Genomic DNA, 24,114 nt, shown 5'->3' with positions numbered 1-24,114 from the left:
TTTATTGTGAGAAATGATGCAGCTGATATGTAACCTTTTTATAATCTCGACTGTGATACCCATCCTGCGATACTTGGGAAGGACAAAGCAAGTTTCGAGATGTCGGTAAAGTTGATTCTTCGCGATGTTTGGAACATCTTTAACCATTTCAAAGTCAAACTGCAATGCGCGGAAAATAATTGCTAAAATCGTAAACTCAACCACGATACATTTCTTTCATATTTCGATATTGAAATCGTGACACTCATGCCAAAGACTATTTTCATTATTTCTTTGAGTTGTATTTGTCTCATTAACAAGTAAATGTAAAAAATCCTGGATTGTGGAAGGATGTCAACAAAAAAAAAACATAAAACCAACCGCAGTCACTTTAGCAAAACTTTGGGCCTCTTTGCTGGAATCCAAACTTTCCGGTTCCAAATGTTCGATTCCGTTTGCAATGAAACAACAAGCACACATCTCATCGGATGTTGCTTCAAAAACTCCCAGTGTTAATCCTTGTGACAGAATCACCTGGACTCACAACATAGTTTAATAATTTATCTGGAGACCAGCTGCGTGAGTCAATAGCAAGGTTGCTGAATTGTATTTGCTGTGGAAACACGGAGCCGCATTATGAGCGACCTCTTTCTGTTAAATTCACTGAGACTGTTTAAACTTTTTTGCATGAGCCATCCAAATCCCCTTTTAGACGTACTGAATGGCTGGTCGTAACGTGAAATTGCAATAGTGGTAGGTCATTGTCAATATTTGATATGCTAATCATTAGCTGAGTCCCAACTATAGCTTTGAGTTAGTGATAAATTAACACACCAAGAGTTAAAATATAAATTTACTGTTGCTACAATGTTAAGACAGGCCTTACCTCTATGTACCACTTAAACAAAACTTCTTTTTCCTGTGGTGTAAGTTTCAGACATTTTGCAGTAGCTTCTTCTTCCCAGTAAAGAAGCAATAACTTCTTTAAATCCTCTTGATCTTCTGCTGTTAATACCCGAATATACCAGTTCATTTTCTACTTGTGTGTTCTGTTTGTCAAAATAAGTATTTTGTTCAGACTCGTGCGTCAGGGCTTACGTGAACTGTTGATACCCAAGCATGTTGAAACATACTACAAGATGAGTGAGTTATAATCTGGAACTGATGTAAGCAAAATACAACCCTTGGCACTTAAATAACTTTTCTTGTCCCTCTTTCAATCTGACATAACGTAATTGCTTTGTGTGATGCACTCCTTGCACATATACTGATGAACGTAAAGCACCAAGACCTGCACTTGTTGGCGAAACACCCTTCCGACAAGTTGTAATTGACAGCATTTACAACTGGCGATTTAATTATTAACCGCATGTTGTCGAGCTGTGAATGCGTACGACTGTAAACGTCAAATAGCAATTTCAATAAAACCTAAATGTTGCTGCACCTCATACAAGCAACTTATAACGCAAGGTGGTTTTCTGTTATGAATTGTTATGACAAGCGTGGCTCTAGTTGGTGATCAATGCCACAAACAACACAAATCAACAGTACTTTCCTGACTGAATGTAATAACTAGGTTCGCAAAACATGTTGTAAAGATTGACAAAAATATTAAAAAATAAATTTAAGCTTTATGTGTCGCAGTAAATCTTTGAGGCAATATGTGCGCACAAAAGTGCATGAATTATAGCTTGTGCTTCATTTGTAATTGTAAATTGCTATAGCAGAGAACAGCGCCACTGTGTGGTGGTGGAATATTCTTGAATAATCTTTCACCGCTCATTGGATCTTTGTAATCCTTGTACAAAACCTTCTTGTAGTTTTTAAATCCGCTTTTCAGGATAAAATTCCCCTCGCCAATTTGTAACCAGTTTATTTCGTCAATGATGAAATATGGAAACAACAGCTGGAATATAATGTAAAGTGAGCCTGGTTAGATGAAGAAATTGTTGAGATTCGAAGGCAACTTTCCACTGTTTGAAAAACCCTTCTGTTATCTGAATAGCACCTGCGGTATTTTGCTTCTTGTGCTATATATAGGTATATGCCTCATATATATCACATAAACACAGAGCAGTTTCTAACTGTTGATATCCTGGCCTTGAATGCCGATCTGGTCTTCGTTTAGATATGGGTCAGGCGTTTACGGACCGATGTTACCAGTATTGAATATTATATCCCCCCCAACAACGGTTTAAAACTTTCAAAATTCGGCATCGCTATTCTTGGGGAAACAGGATTCCAAACCAAAGGCAAGTCAAGTTTTAATACAGACGTTCAGTTAAGCGAGTTACCTCTGTTCAGCACAATATTACTAAACAGGAACGACCCATAATGGTGGGCCTATACTTTTTCAAGAAGTTTTTGCGCCGTGTTTTCTAGTATTTGGTTTAGTCGACAAGGACTAGGCAAAATGAGATAACAATAAGTAAAAAGGCGTCAAAATGTCTGGGGGGAAAACAGTAGAAAGTAATTTAAACATAAAATAAAAGGAATGGAATTGTTGCAAGCAGCAATAACACCTGAACGATAAGATGTGATTAGTAAATCAAATCTGGATCAAAAAAACCAAAGGCCCCTGGCAGGCTGTCGATCGCACACCGTATCAATAATAATGTATTAAAATCCAAACACAGCAATCTTCAGACAGCTCAGATCGATTTATTTAGAGAAAAATATATTTCGCCTAAAACGGCATCATCAGTTTCTCCATTAGAATAAGTTTTGGTAAATGGAGAAACTGATGATGCCGTTTTAGGCGAAATATATTTTTCTCTAAATAAATCGATCTGAGCTGTCTGAAGATTGCTGTGTTTGGATTTTAATACATTATTATGAACGATAAGATATTACCATTTTGAATGATTTGTAAACCGACTGCTGACTCTTTCCCTACCTAAGAAGTTGCCGAACCTACCATTCAGTTTGTTCTGCCATCATGGAAGCAAATGTTTGCGAAAGGCAATAGACGGCATTGAGCAGCGGTACCGGCACCGAAGTGTACACGCATGACGCAATAGCCTGCGTATGGCTGAAATGCATGACTGTGTTATGCAATCGGTCCTCGTAGTAAGGCGACGTTATATCTTGGGTGAGATGTTGTGCTGTAGGATACAACGCCATGTTTTCAGCAAAGCTACCATTAACTTACTGAGTTGTCGGCTATACCAAGTTACACATAGGAACAAGCAGTTCCCGGAGGCATCAATCACAGTTTCCAGTTGTAGTTGCACAACTTTTGTGTGTGGGAAAGCTTGGAGTTAACAACATTAAATAAAAAAGCCAAAGCTAATTTAAAGAAAATTTTCTGGCTGTCGTTTGAAAAAGTGTGTCTTGTATTGTCTACATGCTGTTTGATAAAGTTTTTGTGTCAAGTTGCCCTGCCAGCTTTGAACGAGTTAAGTAAAACATACAGGCTGTGAATTACAAGGTTCTTTATTATGAATTATTAGATTAAATTCAGATATGTGCAAAAAAGAGCCATAACAGTCATTGAGATCAACGTTGACCGAAAGGTGTCAAAATGTTTGTGCCTGCTAGTTTAAAAGCTAGCCCAGTGCCATGATCACAAATTGCACTAGGTAGACCTTTAGGTCGTTTTTATTAGAGATTTAATGACTAAATTTTGTATTTATTTCATGTTGTCTTGGTAGCCGTATGGAAAACTGCAACCAACATACGTTGACCTTGGGCAGCATTGTCGCAGTATTTCCTCCTTTTTCCAGTTGTTACGGTTCAGTGGGTTACGAAAAAGGCAAACAGATCATCCGTGACCAATAATAGCGCAGTATTGGAGCAATTGCCCGAGCACAGAGGTGACCGCATTTGAATAAATAGAGGTATTGCAAAGTTTTTTTATCAAGAGTTGTTAGAGCGAACAGTGGTAACGAAGTGTATGCGCTGTGTAATAACAACGTCGACCAGTTGGAAGCACTGCTAGCACATATCGTCATACAGGCGTGGATTTTCCTGAGTAACTTTGGCTGTAACAAGACTTTTAGGACTAGCAAAGTACCGTAGAACAAGGCTCCCCAACCCTAATTTGAGGGTGTCACACGTTTCACAAGCTCGAAGCTACAGGTTGCACACTTAACCAGTCACCAATGACTGTCGCATGGTATTGTATTTGTCAAGGAGTTCACTAACACCACAATGTTGTATTTGTCCGCTCCACCTTGAAACCAAGTCCGTGCAAATATTACCTGCCTTAAATTGGGTTCACAGGCTTCGTAGCCAAGCTGGATCAGCCATTTTTCCCGACAAGTCGGAGCGAGATCTGAAAAATCAAGCCCGGGGCTGCGAAGCCTGTGAACCTAATGATGAGAATACAAGAGCTGAGATTGTCAAATATAAAGGACCTGCGCAGTGGGGCAATCCTGCCCGGTTATGCGAAAACATGGATTACTTCTGCGCTGCGTTAAATGGGTTCAAAGTGCAAAAAAGGTTGGACAGCGAAGAAGAATACAGTTATAAACATATGTCGTTATGGTTGGATAAACTTTGTCATGTTGTCTGCATGTGTGACGTTGTAATACCTCAGTCTGTTATAATTGTTGTAATGGTGCGATTTCTGTCAGCCTTTCTATTTTGTAATTAACTGGTTTGTGTTCCGTGGTCTTAGGCTGGTTTTTAGTTACTTGAAGGGCGTGGTGTGAGGTAGTGGTGAGCCTTTTTGTTCTAATCCATTTCGTTTTGTTTTTTTTACAGACACTGACAATGCTTTTCAAATCGAAATATATTTGTCTTAAATACGACTGATTTTAACCACGAAGTAATAGTTTTTTAGTGATTGTGTGATCTTGCATATAATGGCAGACAAATTAGATTGACAATAATTGATAACTGTGGTTCATAGATATCATATTCTCACCCAGCGCGTTTAGCAAGTTGCAACTAACGTTAACAGTGAATGAGAATCTATCAAAGCAAAACGTTTTCAGCACAAGTTATTTTGCTGATGGAGGCAGAAGTATCTGACGAAACATACATGTAACCGATATATTGATTGTGTGGAGCTTGTTTATACCTTAAACTTTCAACTTTATTTGGAGTAAATCATCGTAAATCCATTTTCAGTTATTCAGGTAGCTGCATTATTGTAGTTTAAAACGAATGCTTAAAATTACAGTTTAACCTTCTCGCTTGTAGATTACCATGGGTGTGATCTTATGTAAAGTTTAATAAAATAGAAAAAAGTCAAGATCGTCCAAAGTCAATAAATGAGAAGAAAGCACTTTGTGGTATTGACTCTGCATCAACAAAATGGAGGAAATTCCTGCGAACATTGACGTTGTTCTCACAGAAAGCAACAAGACAATTGAAATATCGAAAGAAACTGAAAAAAATGATAATGAGAGAGAGGGTAAATTGAAGCCGCCGTTTGTGGGCTTCGGAATCATGCTTGGAATTGTTTCCGGTTTTTTATTTTCCTTTCAATCCCTCGCCGTGAAACTGATAACGTCGATAGAAGCAATTCAAATCACTGCGTCGCGCTGTGGTCTTCAACTCCTCCTTATCCTGCCGTACAATACCTACAGCTCTTGGAAAAACAAGACAAGCATCACTGGGCCCCCTGGATCATTCTGGCTGCTGGTGCTGAGGGGAGTAGGGGGGTCAACCGCCGCGATATTCTTCCACCAAGCTCTCGTTCGTCTGTCCGCCGGCGACGCGGTCACCATATCATTTACAAACACAATATTTACGATGATATTCGGCTGCTTGTGCCTCGGAGAGGCGCTGACCCTTGTCGATGGTGCGTTGTGTGTTTTGACGCTAGTGGGCGTTGTACTCCTCGCAAAACCACCGTTTCTCGTTGGAGAAACGGTCATTGACACAGAGGCGCTCATCGGGATTGCTTTTTCCATCGCAAGAGCTATCTTAATGTCGGTAACTTACATCGTCCTTCGCAAACTGAGCGACACACCGACGGTTTTGAACGTCGTGTATTACTCATTCTTCGGGTCTCTGATAACAATATCGTTCACTTTTGCCCTCGATGCGTTTCGTGTTCCGTGTGCCATGGATCTTCTGTGGATTTTCGTGATGGCTTCCAACGGGATCTTGGCTCAACTTGCAATGGCCGTCGGTCTCAGATACGAACGCGCGGCGACCTTTGCTGTTGTCCGGGCTTTTCAAATAGTCATCATTTTTTTCCTGCAGGTTAGTTTGTCTCTAGCTCACCTTGCATTATATTTTTAGTTGATGGTTTACAGCGCTTATTGCAACGATTTCCAAACGTAAACGTTTTGCTCAATGCGATGCTTGTGAAAGAGGTGACAGTCTCTTAAATACCTCCACACTGACAGAAACGTTACTTGTTAAAATTTAAAACCTTGAATATTATCCGTAGGAAAGATCTTATAATTGTTTTTAAATTCATTTGCAAACGTTTCGATAGTAATCATTGTCAATGCGAAATGTCAATATCCAAAACGTTTGCAAATGAAACTCAAAGCAGTTACATGGATAACACTGTTTGTCCAAACAATATCCGATATTTCACTGTGTTCAACTACAACAAGTTGTATGAGAGAAAACCATTTTCATTTGTCTTTCTGTTGTTTCAAAATTACTTAGGGTTTCTCTTATTTAATTTGTTGTGTACTGAACACATCGAAATATCGAATAAAATCCGATACCAAGTCTTTGTTGCCGTAATACTGTCGGGAGTTCCCATACATAGGGTAGGGGTTCTATCTGTTCAGTTACAAGTTTCAAAAACAGTTGTGGCCACAAGATTTTTGTTCTTCAATTATGACGTTGTCCATTGTTTTATTACAACGTCAACAATTATTATTGATAAAGGTGATTGTTCTTCACGACATTCCTGACACTCTGAGTATCGTCGGGTCGAGTTTGGTATTTGCAGCTGTCCTGGTGATCGGTATCCGCAAAGTTTTTAACCAAAGAAAATCGAGAGACAAAAAGGAATAACGGAATAACCGACCGAGGGCGCTATGGAGACGCAACAATTTCAATGTGACGTAGGATTTTTTTGGCCATTTTATACCCAGTGCCAATCGAATGGAAAAGCATTTTGTTGCTGCCAGGCAAATTGTATTCAATTAGTCTCTCCTTTTAAAACAAGCGTATACTTTTGAATGTTTTGATTCATCGTTGTTTCGCCTGCTATTAAACTAGTCACAATCCGGGAGTGGAGCAGACTAATTGAAATGATAAAAAACATTTAAACCCAGGTTCAATGTTTTATATTGCGGAGTATTGTACTTTTTATGTTGTGTTGATATATCTGATGTAAAATTGTTTTATTGTTTTGTTTTTACAAGTCGAAAAAGTGCTGTTCCTTATTTTGCAGAGTGTTGAATCAGGTCGTTGCAGCTTATATTGCGTTACTCGCATTTACAAATGCATGTGTGGTTTTTGTTCATTCTTTTTGGCAAAAAAACATTGCTTCAACGTCACAGACACAACGATTGATGTCGCCCCCGCCACGACAGTTGCTGATAAACACTTTTCTGGCCACACAAACATTTCTACATTTTCGATGACCGAGCAATTGTTACGTCACAAACAACTATGACTCGTTACTGTGTTCAATATTTAATATTTTCTTCGCAAAATCAATCTTTTTCCGACGCCACTTGTGCGTGACACAGGTCACAATTTCACATTTAAATTTACAATGTAAAAAGATCTCATTTACAATGTATAAATAATTTCGTAAGCTAAGGTCATATTATGCCACAACTTTAACCGTTTTTATGTTCGTTACTTACTTTGCTGCGTTCACGTCCGAAAGAGTTGAACCACGTACATGCATTCTTCCATTTTTTCAAGTGTACTCCAACATAAACGTGCAATCTGTCCGACGTCGATTTACTTTCACTTCAAAATAATACGAAGATACGAGTTTTTGTGTTTGATTTCTCGAAAAAAAACACGTGTTTTCGTTCGGATACGTAAACGCCATGCGATGTTTCGAGTGGATGGGGATACCCCACACAAAAACAGCCGTTGAAACGCCTTTTATTTTGGGCGAAATTCCCTTATGAAAAATTTGCTATCTTGTGTCCTGGTGATTACGAGAAACACTCTTAGTAAACAAATCAGGGGCACTCAACACTTAACTAGATAACAGGTTTTTTAATGTCAGGTCCTCTTGAAGAAGGGGTTCTACCTGTGTCACTCGGAATATAACACGATATAGATGTACCTATTTCAGCTGGATACTGGAAAACAGCAAAGCACACAAGCATCTTTCTTGGTGGGATTGCAATCGCCAGAGAGAGGCAGAGGGCAACTTTTAAAATTGTGAATTTTTAGTAGATTTCTCATTTCGCCGGGCGATTGGCAACAATGGTCAAGCGCCTGATCCATATACGTAAAATCAGATTGGGATTCGTGATCAGCATATCCTTGGTTTAAATCCCGGTGTGTTAAGAAAGTAGATCCCTTCTTTGTTCGCAAAGTTACATCAACGTAAAACATTAAATAACATTGGCACCCATAAAACCATGAGGGTTATTGAGTCAGGCACCTATGTAAAGTTGATTTCCTCACGGAGAATCACAATCTGCCGCAGGATCCCAGCCAGTCGCACTGGGAGGTGATGGGTTGAGACAATATGACATTAGGAGGCGGGTGATTTGCAGCATTGGTTAAGCGCCCGACCAAAATACGCAAAAGAAAACCTGATCGAAATTCGTGGTCAGGATATCCTGTGTTCAAATCCCGGTGTTGTGTAAAGAATATAACGTTAGGTGGCGAGCCCCGGCGTGTCAGCAGTTTATCACTGTAAGCTAGGTTTGTGTTGCAGAAAGTAGGGTATGCTGAATGATGAAGCGAATTCAGTGAGGGTCAAGTTGAGTTCATATATTCCAAGCAAAGTTTCATTTCTCCCTGCTTTATGCACAAAACAATCGGAAACTTACTGCGAAAACTTTTATTTTTGTTCGTCGCTTACATGATGATCCGACATGTTGAAGTCTTGGCTACAGCACAAAACAAAAGGGAAAATTTGCAGACTGGCGACAAAAACTAAACGGAAACAAGATATGGGAAGTTCTATTGTTGAAGGACATGAGAATTTAATTCCATTTCACACGGAGGGGAAGCTTTCTACAATGGTCATGGAGATTGCATCTATTCCGTGTATTTCCATCAATTAATAGCAACCAGGAGGTGGAGTCCAACACATGCATGTGTGAATGCAGCATTGTGGACCATTTAACCAAAAATTACAAGAACATTTATCAACTAATGGAAGCACATGGCTGTCGATGGACGTAAAAAATATGAAGCAGCGAAAAATTTGAGATATTTTTACACGAGAAATTATTTTGAAGCAATTACGCAACATTTTGTTTATGTTTGCCATGGCGACGGCAAGGAGACAATGAGAACACTTGGAACTACTTACAGGTTTTTTCCATTTTGAAACGAGGAATCAGAGCATAGAATGAGAGAGAGGTTCAAAACAAAAAAACTAAGCAAATCCACACAAGCAAAAAAGTCAAGTAAAGAAACCGCGACCAAACACAAAATTTCAACTGTAAAAAAATAAAGAAGCACGAAACCTATGGCCACAATACGGGTAGCGATTAAGGGGGTGTTTCACAAGGGAAAGGAGGGGGGGTGCTAACGAAGCGGCGTTCTTCTGTTACGTTATAGCGCCACCGTCATTAGGAACCACATAGCGCCAGCGCTCAGGATTCCTGATACGGGCACTGTAACAAACCAGGCAACACCGATGTTTCGGGCCAGTGACCAATCCACCGCTGCTCTTGAGCGCCACCATCCGATAGATACAACAGCACCAACCTGTGGGACAAACGCCCATTACAACTTTTCCTTCTATAGTTTATTTTTTATTGATGAAGACACAGAGTCCAAGTATGTTTTGCTTAAATTAGTTATGGAAACGTTTTTAAGATCAGGTTGAAAGTCTTTAGTAATAATAACCACACGTCAGATTTTCAATAATAAGTTGTTGCTTCCCGCTGGTGAAAATTCTGTGATCAAACCGATATAACTTGTTAACTCGTTCTCACCTTGCAGTGTGTGGTCGAAACGGGAAGTCCAATGTTGGAGGCAATGAGAACGGTGATAGCGGTCATGAGTTCAATGCAGAATCCACTGAAATCAAAAGGACGAATTTGAAAAGCTGGAAGATCAATTCGACCTTCATTACGTCAAGGTCAAGATACGTCATGAAACACACCGGAGCGAAAAGTGATTAAAATTTAACAAAATTCGACTAGTCTCGACCCGAGTATAAATATGTACGATTCCCACCATATGACCTGCATGTCGGGCATTGCACTTTTGCTTCCAAGAAACGAGGTAAAAAACGCCACAACATTAAATAGAAAAGTCAAATATAGAGAAAATTTTCTGGCTGGCGTTTGAAAAAGTGTGTCTTGTATTGTCTACATGCTGTTTGATAAAGTTTTTGTGTCAAGTTGTCCTGCCAACTTTGAACGAGTTAAGTAAAACATACAGGCTGTGAATTACAAGGTTCTTTTATATGATTTATTAGAATGAATTATAAATGTGCAAAAAGAGCCATGACAGTCATTGAGATCGACGTTGACCGAAAGGTGTCAAAATATCTGTGCCTGCTAGTTTAAAAGCTAGCCCAGTGCCATGATCACAATTTGCACTAGGGAGACCTTTAGGTCGTTTTTGATAAGAGAATGAATGACTAAATTTTGTATTTATTTCATGTTGTCTTGGTAGTCGTATGGAAAACTGCAACCAACATACAGTGACATTGGGCAGCATTGTCGCAGTGTTTCCTCCTTTTTACAATTGTTAAGGTTTAGTGGTTTACGAAAAAGGCAAACAGATCAACCGAGACCAGCAATAGCGCAGTATTGAAGCAATTGCCCCGAGCATAGCGACATAGCGAGGTAACGCATTTGAATAAATAGAGGTATTGCAAAGTTTTTTTTATCAAGAGTTGTTAGAGCGAACAGTGGTAACGAAGTGTATGCGCTGTGTAATAACAACGTCGACCAGTTGGAAGCACCGCTAGCACATGTTGTCATACATGCGTGGATTTTCCTGAGTAACTTTGGCTGTAACAAGACTTTCAGGACTAGCAAAGTACCATAGAACAAGGCTCCCCAACCATAATTTGAGGGTGTCACACGTTTCCCAAGCTCGAAGCTACAGGGTTGCGCACTTAACCAGTCACCAATGACTGTCGCATGGTATCGTCTTTGTCAAGGCGTTCACTAACACCACAATGTTGTATTTGTCCGCTCCACCTTAAAACCAAGTCCGTGCAAATATTACCTGCCTTAAATTGGGTTCACAGGCTTCGTAGTAGCCAAGGCATTGCAGCCAAGCTGGATCAGCCACTTTTCCCGACAAGTCGGAGCGAGATCTGAAAAATCAAGCCCGGGGCTGCGGTGCCTTGGCTGCGAAGCCTGTGAATCTAATGATGAGAATACGAGAGCTGAGATTGCCAAATATGAAGGGCCTGCACAAGGCGATCCTGCCCGATTATGCGAAAACATGGATTACTTTTGCGCTTTGTTAAATGGGTTCAAAGTGCAAAAAAGGTTGAATAGCGAAGAAGAAAACAGTTATAAACATAAGTTGTTATGGTTGGATAAACTTTGTCAAGTTGTCTGCTTGTGTGACGTTGTGTACCTCAGTCTGTTATAATTGTTTCAATGGTGCGATTTCTGTCAGCCTTTCTATTTTGTAATTAACTGGTTTGTGATCCGTGGTCTTAGGCTGGTTTTTAGTTACTTGAAGGGCGTGGTGTGAGGTAGTGGTGAGCCTTTTTATTCTAATCCATTTCGTTTTGTTTTTTTACAGACACTGACAATGCTTTTCAAATCGAAATATATTTGTCTTAAATACGACTGATTTTAACCACGAAGTAATAGTTTTTTAGTGATCCTGTGAACTTACATATAATGGCAGACAAATTAGACTGACATTAATTGATAACTGTGGTTCATAGATATCATATTCCCACCTAGCGCGTTTAACAAGTTGCAACTAACGTTAACAAGTTGCTTAAAACGTTAACAGTGGAGGAGAGTCAACCAAAGCTAAACGCTTTCAGCTCATATTTAAAATATTGTTTGCATTTTTGCCCAGGGATGTGTGGTGCACGCTGCAATCCCCGGTGTTAATAGAATAAAAACAACGTAAACGGCGCTTATGGACACTACCCCCATATTTGCTTTTGTTAATAAATAAGCTGGGACACAATGTTATATGTGGCGTAAACAGTCTAACTCCTTTACACTAGAACAAGGCAGGGCAGTTATTTTGCTGATGGAGACAGAAGTATCTGACGAAACATCAACATACATGTAACCGATATATGGGTTGTGTGGAGCTTGTTTATACCTTAAACTTTCAACTTTAATTGGAGTAAATCATCGTGTTTCAGGTTAGTTTGCATTGTTTTATTTTCATTTGCAAACGTTTCGATAGTAATCATTGTCAATGCCAAATGTGAATAATCAAAACGTTTGCTAATGAAACTCAAAGCAGTCACATGGATAATACTCTTTGTCCTAAACAATATCCGATATTTCAATGTGTTCAGTTACAACAAGTTTTAAGAGAAAGCCATTTTCATTTGTCTTTCTGTTGTTTCAAAATTACTTAGGGTTTCTCTTATTTAATTTGTTGTAAACTGAACACATCGAAATATCGAATAAAATCCGATACCAAGTCTTTGTTGCCGTAAGACTGTCGGGAGTTCCCATGCATAGGGTAAGAGTTCTATCTGTTCAGTTACAAGTTTCAAAAACAGTTGTGGCCACAAGATTTTTGTTCTTTAATTATGACGTTGTCCATTGTTTTATTATGATGTCAATAATTATTATTGTTGAAGGTGATTGTTCTTCACGACATTCCTGACACTCTGAGTATCGTCGGGTCGAGTTTGGTATTTGCAGCTGTCCTGGTGATCGGCATCCGCAAAGTATTTAACCAAAGAAAATCGAGAGACAAAACGGAATAACGGAATAACCGACCGATGGCGCTATGGAGACGTAACAATTTCAATGTGACGTAGGATTTTTTTTGGCCATTTTATACCCAGTGCCAATCGAATGGAAAAGCATTTTGTTGCTGCCAGTCATATTGTATTCAATTAATCTGTCCTTCTGACACAAACGTATACTTTTGATTCATCGTTGTTTCGCCTACTATTAAACTAGTCACCACCCGGGAGTGGAACAGACTAATTGAAATGATAAAAAACTTCGTACGCTCAGTCAATCCCAGGTCAAAAGTTTTATATTGCAGAGTATTGTGCATTTTGTGATGTGTTGATATATCTGATGCAAAATTGTTTCATTATTGTGTTTTTACAAGTCGAAAAAGTGCTGTTCCTTATTTTGCAAAGTATTGAATCAGGTCGTTGCAGTTATATTGCGTTACTCGCATTTACAAATGCATGTGTGGTTTTTGTACCGTCTTTTTGGCAAAAAACATTGCGTTGACGTCACAGGCACAACGATTGATGTCCCCCCCCCCGCCACGACAGTTGCTGATAAACACTTTTCTGGCCACACAAAGATTTCTACATTTTCGATGACCGAGCAATTGTTACGTCACAAACAACTATGACGTGTAACTGTGTTCAATATTTATATTTTCTTCGCAAAATCATTTTTTTCCGACGCCGCTTGTTGTGAGTGACACAGGTCACAGTTTCACATTCAAATTTACAATGTTATAAGATCTTATTTACACTGAAAAATAATTTCGTAAGTTAAGGTCATATTATGTCACAATTTTAACCGTTTTTATGTTCGTTACTTACTAATTTGCTATCATGGGTCCTGGTGATTACTGGGACTCAACACACTTAATTAGATAACAGGTTTCAAGCGTCCGATCTATATACGTAAAAGAAAACCAGATCGGTATTCGTGACCAGCATATCCTTGCTCGAGGAGAATCACAATCTGCCGCAGGATCGCAGCCAGTCGCACTGGGAGGTGATGGGTTGAGACAATATGACATTAGGAGGCGGGTGATTTGCAGCATATTGGTTAAGCGGCGGACAAAAATACGTAAAAGAAAACCTGATCGGAATTCGTGGTCAGGATATCCTGTGTTAGGTGGCGAGCCCGGGCGTGTCAGCATTTAATCATTGTAGTAATCACAGTTAATCGCTGTAAGCTAGGTTTGTGTTGCAGAAAGTAGGGTATGCTGAATGATGAAGCGAATTCAGTGAAGATCAAGTTGAGTTCATATATTCCAAGCAAAGGCTCATTTCTCCCTGCTTTATGCACAAAACAATCGGAAACTTATTGCGAAATCTTTTATTTTTGTTCGTCGCTTACATGATGACCCGACATGTTGAAGTCTTGATTGCAGCACAAAACAAAAGGGAAAATTTGCAGACTGGCGACAAAAACTAAACGGAAACAAGATATGAAGTTCTATTGTTGAAGGACATGAGAATTTAATTCCATTTCACACGAAGGTGAAGCTTTCTACAATGGTCATGGAGATTGCATCTATTCCGTGTATTTCCATCAATTCATAGCAACCAGGAGGTGGAGTCCAACACATGCATGTGTGAATGCAGCATTGTGGACCATTTAACCAAAAATTACAAGAACATTTATCAACTAATAGAAGCCCATGGCTGTCGATGGACGTAAAAAATATGAAGCAGCGAAAAATTTGAGATATTTTTACACGAGAAATTATTTTGAAGCAATTACGCAACATTTTGTTTATGTTTACCATGGCGACGGCAAGGAGACAATGAGAACAATTGGAACTACTTACAGGTTTTTTCCATTTTGAAACGAGGAATCAGAGCATAGAATGAGAGAGAGGTTCAAAACAAAAAAACTAAGCAAATCCACACAAGCAAAAAAGTCAAGTAAAGAAACCGCGACCAAACACAAAATTTCAACTGTAAAAAAATAAAGAAGCACGAAAACCTATGGCCACAACACGGGTAGCGGTTAAAGTTTTTTTTCACAAGGGATAGGAAGGGGGGTGCTAACGAAGCGGCGTTCTTTTGTTACGTTATAGCGCCACCGTCATTAGGAACCACATAGCGCCAGCGCTGAGGAGTCCTGATACGGGCACTGTAACAAACCAGGCAACACCGATGTTTCGGGCCAGTGACCAATCCACCGCTGCTCTTGAGCGCCACCAGCCGATAGATACAACAGCACCAACCTGTGCGACAAACCCTCATTACAACTTTTCCTTTTATTGTTTATTTTTTATTGATGAAGACAAGTATTTTTTACTTAAATTAGTTATGGAAACGTTTTTAAGACCAGGTTGAAAGTGTTTAGTAATAATAACCACACGTCAGACTTTCAATAATAAGTTGTTGCTTGCCGCTGGTGAAAATACTGCGATCAAACCGATATAACTTGTTCTCACCTTGCAGTGCGTGGTCGAAACGGGAAGTCCAATGTTGGAGGCAATGAGAACGGTGATAGCGGTCATGAGTTCAATGCAGAATCCACTGAAATCAAAAGGACGAATTTGAAAAGCTGGAAGATCAATTCGACCTTCATTACGTCAAGGTCAAGATACGTCACAAAACACACCGGAGCGAAAAGTGATTAAAATTTAACAAAATTCGACTAGTCTCGACCCGAGTATAAATATGTACGATTCCCACCATATGACCTGCATGTCGGGCATTGCACTTTTGCTTCCAAGAAACGAGGTGAAAAACGCCACAACATTAAATAGAAAAGTCAAATATAGAGAAAATTTTCTGGCTGGCGTTTGAAAAAGTGTGTCTTGTATTGTCTACATGCTGTTTGATAAAGTTTTTGTGTCAAGTTGTCCTGCCAGCTTTGAACCATTTCAGTAAAACAGACAGGCTGTGAATTACAAGGTTCTTTTATATGATTTATTAGAATGAATTATAAATGTGCAAAAAGAGCCATAACAGTCATTGCGATCGACGTTGACCGAAAGGTGTCAAAATATCTGTGCCTGCTAGTTTAAAGGCTAGCCCAGTGCCATGATCACAATTTGCACTAGGGAGACCTTTAGGTCGTTTTTGATAAGAGAATGAATGACTAAATTTTGTATTTATTTCATGTTGTCTTGGTAGCCGTATGGAAAACTGCAACCAACATACAGTGACATTGGGCAGCATTGTCGCAGTGTTTCCTCCTTTTTACAATTGTTAAGGTTTAGTGGTTTACGAAAAAGGCAAACAGATCAACCGAGACCAGGAATAGCGCAGTATTGAAGCAATTGCCCCGAGCATAGCGACATAGCGAGGTAACGCATTTGAATAAATAAAGGTATTGCAAAGTTTTTTTTATCAAGAGTTGTTAGAGCGAACAGTGGTAACGAAGTGTATGCGCTGTGTAATAACAACGTCGACCAGTTGGAAGCACCGCTAGCACATGTTGTCATACATGCGTGGATTTTCCTGAGTAACTTTGGCTGTAACAAGACTTTCAGGACTAGCAAAGTACCATAGAACAAGGCTCCCCAACCATAATTTGAGGGTGTCACACGTTTCCCAAGCTCGAAGCTACAGGGTTGCGCACTTAACCAGTCACCAATGACTGTCGCATGGTATCGTCTTTGTCAAGGCGTTCACTAACACCACAATGTTGTATTTGTCCGCTCCACCTTAAAACCAAGTCCGTGCAAATATTACCTGCCTTAAATTGGGTTCACAGGCTTCGTAGTAGCCAAGGCATTGCAGCCAAGCTGGATCAGCCACTTTTCCCGACAAGTCGGAGCGAGATCTGAAAAATCAAGCCCGGGGCTGCGGTGCCTTGGCTGCGAAGCCTGTGAATCTAATGATGAGAATACGAGAGCTGAGATTGCCAAATATGAAGGGCCTGCACAAGGCGATCCTGCCCGATTATGCGAAAACATGGATTACTTTTGCGCTTTGTTAAATGGGTTCAAAGTGCAAAAAAGGTTGAATAGCGAAGAAGAAAACAGTTATAAACATAAGTTGTTATGGTTGGATAAACTTTGTCAAGTTGTCTGCTTGTGTGACGTTGTGTACCTCAGTCTGTTATAATTGTTTCAATGGTGCGATTTCTGTCAGCCTTTCTATTTTGTAATTAACTGGTTTGTGATCCGTGGTCTTAGGCTGGTTTTTAGTTACTTGAAGGGCGTGGTGTGAGGTAGTCGTGAGCCTTTTTATTCTAATCCATTTCGTTTTGTTTTTTTACAGACACTGACAATGCTTTTCAAATCGAAATATATTTGTCTTAAATACGACTGATTTTAACCACGAAGTAATAGTTTTTTAGTGATCCTGTGAACTTACATATAATGGCAGACAAATTAGACTGACATTAATTGATAACTGTGGTTCATAGATATCATATTCCCACCTAGCGCGTTTAACAAGTTGCAACTAACGTTAACAAGTTGCTTAAAACGTTAACAGTGGAGGAGAGTCAACCAAAGCTAAACGCTTTCAGCTCATATTTAAAATATTGTTTGCATTTTTGCCCAGGGATGTGTGGTGCACGCTGCAATCCCCGGTGTTAATAGAATAAAAACAACGTAAACGGCGCTTATGGACACTACCCCCATATTTGCTTTTGTTAATAAATAAGCTGGGACACAATGTTATATGTGGCGTAAACAGTCTAACTCCTTTACACTAGAACAAGGCAGGGCAGTTATTTTGCTGATGGAGACAGAAGTATCTGACGAAACATCAACATACATGTAACCGATATATGGGTTGTGTGGAGCTTGTTTATACCTTAAACTTTCAACTTTAATTGGAGTAAATCATCGTGTTTCAGGTTAGTTTGCATTGTTTTATTTTCATTTGCAAACGTTTCGATAGTAATCATTGTCAATGCCAAATGTGAATAATCAAAACGTTTGCTAATGAAACTCAAAGCAGTCACATGGATAATACTCTTTGTCCTAAACAATATCCGATATTTCAATGTGTTCAGTTACAACAAGTTTTAAGAGAAAGCCATTTTCATTTGTCTTTCTGTTGTTTCAAAATTACTTAGGGTTTCTCTTATTTAATTTGTTGTAAACTGAACACATCGAAATATCGAATAAAATCCGATACCAAGTCTTTGTTGCCGTAAGACTGTCGGGAGTTCCCATGCATAGGGTAAGAGTTCTATCTGTTCAGTTACAAGTTTCAAAAACAGTTGTGGCCACAAGATTTTTGTTCTTTAATTATGACGTTGTCCATTGTTTTATTATGATGTCAATAATTATTATTGTTGAAGGTGATTGTTCTTCACGACATTCCTGACACTCTGAGTATCGTCGGGTCGAGTTTGGTATTTGCAGCTGTCCTGGTGATCGGCATCCGCAAAGTATTTAACCAAAGAAAATCGAGAGACAAAACGGAATAACGGAATAACCGACCGATGGCGCTATGGAGACGTAACAATTTCAATGTGACGTAGGATTTTTTTTGGCCATTTTATACCCAGTGCCAATCGAATGGAAAAGCATTTTGTTGCTGCCAGTCATATTGTATTCAATTAATCTGTCCTTCTGACACAAACGTATACTTTTGATTCATCGTTGTTTCGCCTACTATTAAACTAGTCACCACCCGGGAGTGGAACAGACTAATTGAAATGATAAAAAACTTCGTACGCTCAGTCAATCCCAGGTCAAAAGTTTTATATTGCAGAGTATTGTGCATTTTGTGATGTGTTGATATATCTGATGCAAAATTGTTTCATTATTGTGTTTTTACAAGTCGAAAAAGTGCTGTTCCTTATTTTGCAAAGTATTGAATCAGGTCGTTGCAGTTATATTGCGTTACTCGCATTTACAAATGCATGTGTGGTTTTTGTACCGTCTTTTTGGCAAAAAACATTGCGTTGACGTCACAGGCACAACGATTGATGTCCCCCCCCCCGCCACGACAGTTGCTGATAAACACTTTTCTGGCCACACAAAGATTTCTACATTTTCGATGACCGAGCAATTGTTACGTCACAAACAACTATGACGTGTAACTGTGTTCAATATTTATATTTTCTTCGCAAAATCATTTTTTTCCGACGCCGCTTGTTGTGAGTGACACAGGTCACAGTTTCACATTCAAATTTACAATGTTATAAGATCTTATTTACACTGAAAAATAATTTCGTAAGTTAAGGTCATATTATGTCACAATTTTAACCGTTTTTATGTTCGTTACTTACTAATTTGCTATCATGGGTCCTGGTGATTACTGGGACTCAACACACTTAATTAGATAACAGGTTTCAAGCGTCCGATCTATATACGTAAAAGAAAACCAGATCGGTATTCGTGACCAGCATATCCTTGCTCGAGGAGAATCACAATCTGCCGCAGGATCGCAGCCAGTCGCACTGGGAGGTGATGGGTTGAGACAATATGACATTAGGAGGCGGGTGATTTGCAGCATATTGGTTAAGCGGCGGACAAAAATACGTAAAAGAAAACCTGATCGGAATTCGTGGTCAGGATATCCTGTGTTAGGTGGCGAGCCCGGGCGTGTCAGCATTTAATCATTGTAGTAATCACAGTTAATCGCTGTAAGCTAGGTTTGTGTTGCAGAAAGTAGGGTATGCTGAATGATGAAGCGAATTCAGTGAAGATCAAGTTGAGTTCATATATTCCAAGCAAAGGCTCATTTCTCCCTGCTTTATGCACAAAACAATCGGAAACTTATTGCGAAATCTTTTATTTTTGTTCGTCGCTTACATGATGACCCGACATGTTGAAGTCTTGATTGCAGCACAAAACAAAAGGGAAAATTTGCAGACTGGCGACAAAAACTAAACGGAAACAAGATATGAAGTTCTATTGTTGAAGGACATGAGAATTTAATTCCATTTCACACGAAGGTGAAGCTTTCTACAATGGTCATGGAGATTGCATCTATTCCGTGTATTTCCATCAATTCATAGCAACCAGGAGGTGGAGTCCAACACATGCATGTGTGAATGCAGCATTGTGGACCATTTAACCAAAAATTACAAGAACATTTATCAACTAATAGAAGCCCATGGCTGTCGATGGACGTAAAAAATATGAAGCAGCGAAAAATTTGAGATATTTTTACACGAGAAATTATTTTGAAGCAATTACGCAACATTTTGTTTATGTTTACCATGGCGACGGCAAGGAGACAATGAGAACAATTGGAACTACTTACAGGTTTTTTCCATTTTGAAACGAGGAATCAGAGCATAGAATGAGAGAGAGGTTCAAAACAAAAAAACTAAGCAAATCCACACAAGCAAAAAAGTCAAGTAAAGAAACCGCGACCAAACACAAAATTTCAACTGTAAAAAAATAAAGAAGCACGAAAACCTATGGCCACAACACGGGTAGCGGTTAAAGTTTTTTTTCACAAGGGATAGGAAGGGGGGTGCTAACGAAGCGGCGTTCTTTTGTTACGTTATAGCGCCACCGTCATTAGGAACCACATAGCGCCAGCGCTGAGGAGTCCTGATACGGGCACTGTAACAAACCAGGCAACACCGATGTTTCGGGCCAGTGACCAATCCACCGCTGCTCTTGAGCGCCACCAGCCGATAGATACAACAGCACCAACCTGTGCGACAAACCCTCATTACAACTTTTCCTTTTATTGTTTATTTTTTATTGATGAAGACAAGTATTTTTTACTTAAATTAGTTATGGAAACGTTTTTAAGACCAGGTTGAAAGTGTTTAGTAATAATAACCACACGTCAGACTTTCAATAATAAGTTGTTGCTTGCCGCTGGTGAAAATACTGCGATCAAACCGATATAACTTGTTCTCACCTTGCAGTGCGTGGTCGAAACGGGAAGTCCAATGTTGGAGGCAATGAGAACGGTGATAGCGGTCATGAGTTCAATGCAGAATCCACTGAAATCAAAAGGACGAATTTGAAAAGCTGGAAGATCAATTCGACCTTCATTACGTCAAGGTCAAGATACGTCACAAAACACACCGGAGCGAAAAGTGATTAAAATTTAACAAAATTCGACTAGTCTCGACCCGAGTATAAATATGTACGATTCCCACCATATGACCTGCATGTCGGGCATTGCACTTTTGCTTCCAAGAAACGAGGTGAAAAACGCCACAACATTAAATAGAAAAGTCAAATATAGAGAAAATTTTCTGGCTGGCGTTTGAAAAAGTGTGTCTTGTATTGTCTACATGCTGTTTGATAAAGTTTTTGTGTCAAGTTGTCCTGCCAGCTTTGAACCATTTCAGTAAAACAGACAGGCTGTGAATTACAAGGTTCTTTTATATGATTTATTAGAATGAATTATAAATGTGCAAAAAGAGCCATAACAGTCATTGCGATCGACGTTGACCGAAAGGTGTCAAAATATCTGTGCCTGCTAGTTTAAAGGCTAGCCCAGTGCCATGATCACAATTTGCACTAGGGAGACCTTTAGGTCGTTTTTGATAAGAGAATGAATGACTAAATTTTGTATTTATTTCATGTTGTCTTGGTAGCCGTATGGAAAACTGCAACCAACATACAGTGACATTGGGCAGCATTGTCGCAGTGTTTCCTCCTTTTTACAATTGTTAAGGTTTAGTGGTTTACGAAAAAGGCAAACAGATCAACCGAGACCAGGAATAGCGCAGTATTGAAGCAATTGCCCCGAGCATAGCGACATAGCGAGGTAACGCATTTGAATAAATAAAGGTATTGCAAAGTTTTTTTTATCAAGAGTTGTTAGAGCGAACAGTGGTAACGAAGTGTATGCGCTGTGTAATAACAACGTCGACCAGTTGGAAGCACCGCTAGCACATGTTGTCATACATGCGTGGATTTTCCTGAGTAACTTTGGCTGTAACAAGACTTTCAGGACTAGCAAAGTACCATAGAACAAGGCTCCCCAACCATAATTTGAGGGTGTCACACGTTTCCCAAGCTCGAAGCTACAGGGTTGCGCACTTAACCAGTCACCAATGACTGTCGCATGGTATCGTCTTTGTCAAGGCGTTCACTAACACCACAATGTTGTATTTGTCCGCTCCACCTTAAAACCAAGTCCGTGCAAATATTACCTGCCTTAAATTGGGTTCACAGGCTTCGTAGTAGCCAAGGCATTGCAGCCAAGCTGGATCAGCCACTTTTCCCGACAAGTCGGAGCGAGATCTGAAAAATCAAGCCCGGGGCTGCGGTGCCTTGGCTGCGAAGCCTGTGAATCTAATGATGAGAATACGAGAGCTGAGATTGCCAAATATGAAGGGCCTGCACAAGGCGATCCTGCCCGATTATGCGAAAACATGGATTACTTTTGCGCTTTGTTAAATGGGTTCAAAGTGCAAAAAAGGTTGAATAGCGAAGAAGAAAACAGTTATAAACATAAGTTGTTATGGTTGGATAAACTTTGTCAAGTTGTCTGCTTGTGTGACGTTGTGTACCTCAGTCTGTTATAATTGTTTCAATGGTGCGATTTCTGTCAGCCTTTCTATTTTGTAATTAACTGGTTTGTGATCCGTGGTCTTAGGCTGGTTTTTAGTTACTTGAAGGGCGTGGTGTGAGGTAGTCGTGAGCCTTTTTATTCTAATCCATTTCGTTTTGTTTTTTTACAGACACTGACAATGCTTTTCAAATCGAAATATATTTGTCTTAAATACGACTGATTTTAACCACGAAGTAATAGTTTTTTAGTGATCCTGTGAACTTACATATAATGGCAGACAAATTAGACTGACATTAATTGATAACTGTGGTTCATAGATATCATATTCCCACCTAGCGCGTTTAACAAGTTGCAACTAACGTTAACAAGTTGCTTAAAACGTTAACAGTGGAGGAGAGTCAACCAAAGCTAAACGCTTTCAGCTCATATTTAAAATATTGTTTGCATTTTTGCCCAGGGATGTGTGGTGCACGCTGCAATCCCCGGTGTTAATAGAATAAAAACAACGTAAACGGCGCTTATGGACACTACCCCCATATTTGCTTTTGTTAATAAATAAGCTGGGACACAATGTTATATGTGGCGTAAACAGTCTAACTCCTTTACACTAGAACAAGGCAGGGCAGTTATTTTGCTGATGGAGACAGAAGTATCTGACGAAACATCAACATACATGTAACCGATATATGGGTTGTGTGGAGCTTGTTTATACCTTAAACTTTCAACTTTAATTGGAGTAAATCATCGTGTTTCAGGTTAGTTTGCATTGTTTTATTTTCATTTGCAAACGTTTCGATAGTAATCATTGTCAATGCCAAATGTGAATAATCAAAACGTTTGCTAATGAAACTCAAAGCAGTCACATGGATAATACTCTTTGTCCTAAACAATATCCGATATTTCAATGTGTTCAGTTACAACAAGTTTTAAGAGAAAGCCATTTTCATTTGTCTTTCTGTTGTTTCAAAATTACTTAGGGTTTCTCTTATTTAATTTGTTGTAAACTGAACACATCGAAATATCGAATAAAATCCGATACCAAGTCTTTGTTGCCGTAAGACTGTCGGGAGTTCCCATGCATAGGGTAAGAGTTCTATCTGTTCAGTTACAAGTTTCAAAAACAGTTGTGGCCACAAGATTTTTGTTCTTTAATTATGACGTTGTCCATTGTTTTATTATGATGTCAATAATTATTATTGTTGAAGGTGATTGTTCTTCACGACATTCCTGACACTCTGAGTATCGTCGGGTCGAGTTTGGTATTTGCAGCTGTCCTGGTGATCGGCATCCGCAAAGTATTTAACCAAAGAAAATCGAGAGACAAAACGGAATAACGGAATAACCGACCGATGGCGCTATGGAGACGTAACAATTTCAATGTGACGTAGGATTTTTTTTGGCCATTTTATACCCAGTGCCAATCGAATGGAAAAGCATTTTGTTGCTGCCAGTCATATTGTATTCAATTAATCTGTCCTTCTGACACAAACGTATACTTTTGATTCATCGTTGTTTCGCCTACTATTAAACTAGTCACCACCCGGGAGTGGAACAGACTAATTGAAATGATAAAAAACTTCGTACGCTCAGTCAATCCCAGGTCAAAAGTTTTATATTGCAGAGTATTGTGCATTTTGTGATGTGTTGATATATCTGATGCAAAATTGTTTCATTATTGTGTTTTTACAAGTCGAAAAAGTGCTGTTCCTTATTTTGCAAAGTATTGAATCAGGTCGTTGCAGTTATATTGCGTTACTCGCATTTACAAATGCATGTGTGGTTTTTGTACCGTCTTTTTGGCAAAAAACATTGCGTTGACG

General features: G+C 39.3%; 4 protein-coding genes across 4 annotated transcripts; 1 reads left to right on the top strand and 3 right to left on the bottom strand.

The window, feature by feature from the left end:
• The first annotated feature begins 5,241 nt into the window (after positions 1-5,241).
• On the top strand, positions 5,242-6,939 carry LOC145890746 (solute carrier family 35 member G1-like). Its single transcript, XM_082981884.1, has 2 exons — positions 5,242-6,138; positions 6,784-6,939. The coding sequence occupies exons 1-2, from the start codon at positions 5,242-5,244 to the stop codon at positions 6,910-6,912; spliced, it is 1,026 nt and encodes a 341-aa protein (XP_082838010.1). The 3' UTR covers positions 6,913-6,939.
• A 1,927-nt stretch (positions 6,940-8,866) lies between these two features.
• LOC145911603 (sodium-dependent phosphate transporter 1-A-like) lies at positions 8,867-10,074 on the bottom strand. The gene is made up of 2 exons (XM_082999002.1): positions 9,990-10,074; positions 8,867-9,759 (listed from the first exon to the last, which is right to left on the bottom strand). The coding sequence occupies exons 1-2, from the start codon at positions 10,053-10,055 to the stop codon at positions 9,604-9,606; spliced, it is 222 nt and encodes a 73-aa protein (XP_082855128.1). The 5' UTR covers positions 10,056-10,074; the 3' UTR covers positions 8,867-9,603.
• Positions 10,075-14,230: 4,156 nt separating this feature from the next.
• On the bottom strand, positions 14,231-15,422 carry LOC145911217 (sodium-dependent phosphate transporter 1-A-like). The gene is made up of 2 exons (XM_082998486.1): positions 15,337-15,422; positions 14,231-15,123 (listed from the first exon to the last, which is right to left on the bottom strand). The coding sequence occupies exons 1-2, from the start codon at positions 15,400-15,402 to the stop codon at positions 14,968-14,970; spliced, it is 222 nt and encodes a 73-aa protein (XP_082854612.1). The 5' UTR covers positions 15,403-15,422; the 3' UTR covers positions 14,231-14,967.
• Positions 15,423-19,577: 4,155 nt separating this feature from the next.
• LOC145888508 (sodium-dependent phosphate transporter 1-A-like) lies at positions 19,578-20,769 on the bottom strand. The gene is made up of 2 exons (XM_082979641.1): positions 20,684-20,769; positions 19,578-20,470 (listed from the first exon to the last, which is right to left on the bottom strand). Exons 1-2 carry the CDS (start codon positions 20,747-20,749, stop codon positions 20,315-20,317), a joined length of 222 nt encoding a protein of 73 aa, XP_082835767.1. The 5' UTR covers positions 20,750-20,769; the 3' UTR covers positions 19,578-20,314.
• Between the last annotated feature and the right edge of the window lie 3,345 nt (positions 20,770-24,114).

The sequence above is a fragment of the Ascidia mentula genome, chromosome 1, assembly GCF_947561715.1.
Source record: "Ascidia mentula chromosome 1, kaAscMent1.1, whole genome shotgun sequence".
NCBI classification, from domain to species: domain Eukaryota; kingdom Metazoa; phylum Chordata; class Ascidiacea; order Phlebobranchia; family Ascidiidae; genus Ascidia; species Ascidia mentula.
The sequence above is the reverse complement of the archived record's forward strand: the minus strand, read 5'-3'. Positions and strand labels throughout refer to the sequence as shown.

What these genes read in the sequence shown, in the direction of transcription:
- LOC145890746 (XM_082981884.1), top strand. Translation starts at nt 5,242, where the DNA reads ATGGAGGAAATTCCTGCGAACATTGACGTTGTTCTCACAGAAAGCAAC. An exon ending in TCATCATTTTTTTCCTGCAG is followed by an intron (nt 6,139 to 6,783) that starts GTTAGTTTGTCT and finishes TTATTGATAAAG; the next exon opens with GTGATTGTTCTTCACGACAT.
- LOC145911603 (XM_082999002.1), bottom strand. Translation starts at nt 10,055, where the DNA reads ATGACCGCTATCACCGTTCTCATTGCCTCCAACATTGGACTTCCCGTT. An exon ending in TTTCGACCACACACTGCAAG is followed by an intron (nt 9,760 to 9,989) that starts GTGAGAACGAGT and finishes TTTGTCCCACAG; the next exon opens with GTTGGTGCTGTTGTATCTAT.
- LOC145911217 (XM_082998486.1), bottom strand. Translation starts at nt 15,402, where the DNA reads ATGACCGCTATCACCGTTCTCATTGCCTCCAACATTGGACTTCCCGTT. An exon ending in TTTCGACCACGCACTGCAAG is followed by an intron (nt 15,124 to 15,336) that starts GTGAGAACAAGT and finishes TTTGTCGCACAG; the next exon opens with GTTGGTGCTGTTGTATCTAT.
- LOC145888508 (XM_082979641.1), bottom strand. Translation starts at nt 20,749, where the DNA reads ATGACCGCTATCACCGTTCTCATTGCCTCCAACATTGGACTTCCCGTT. An exon ending in TTTCGACCACGCACTGCAAG is followed by an intron (nt 20,471 to 20,683) that starts GTGAGAACAAGT and finishes TTTGTCGCACAG; the next exon opens with GTTGGTGCTGTTGTATCTAT.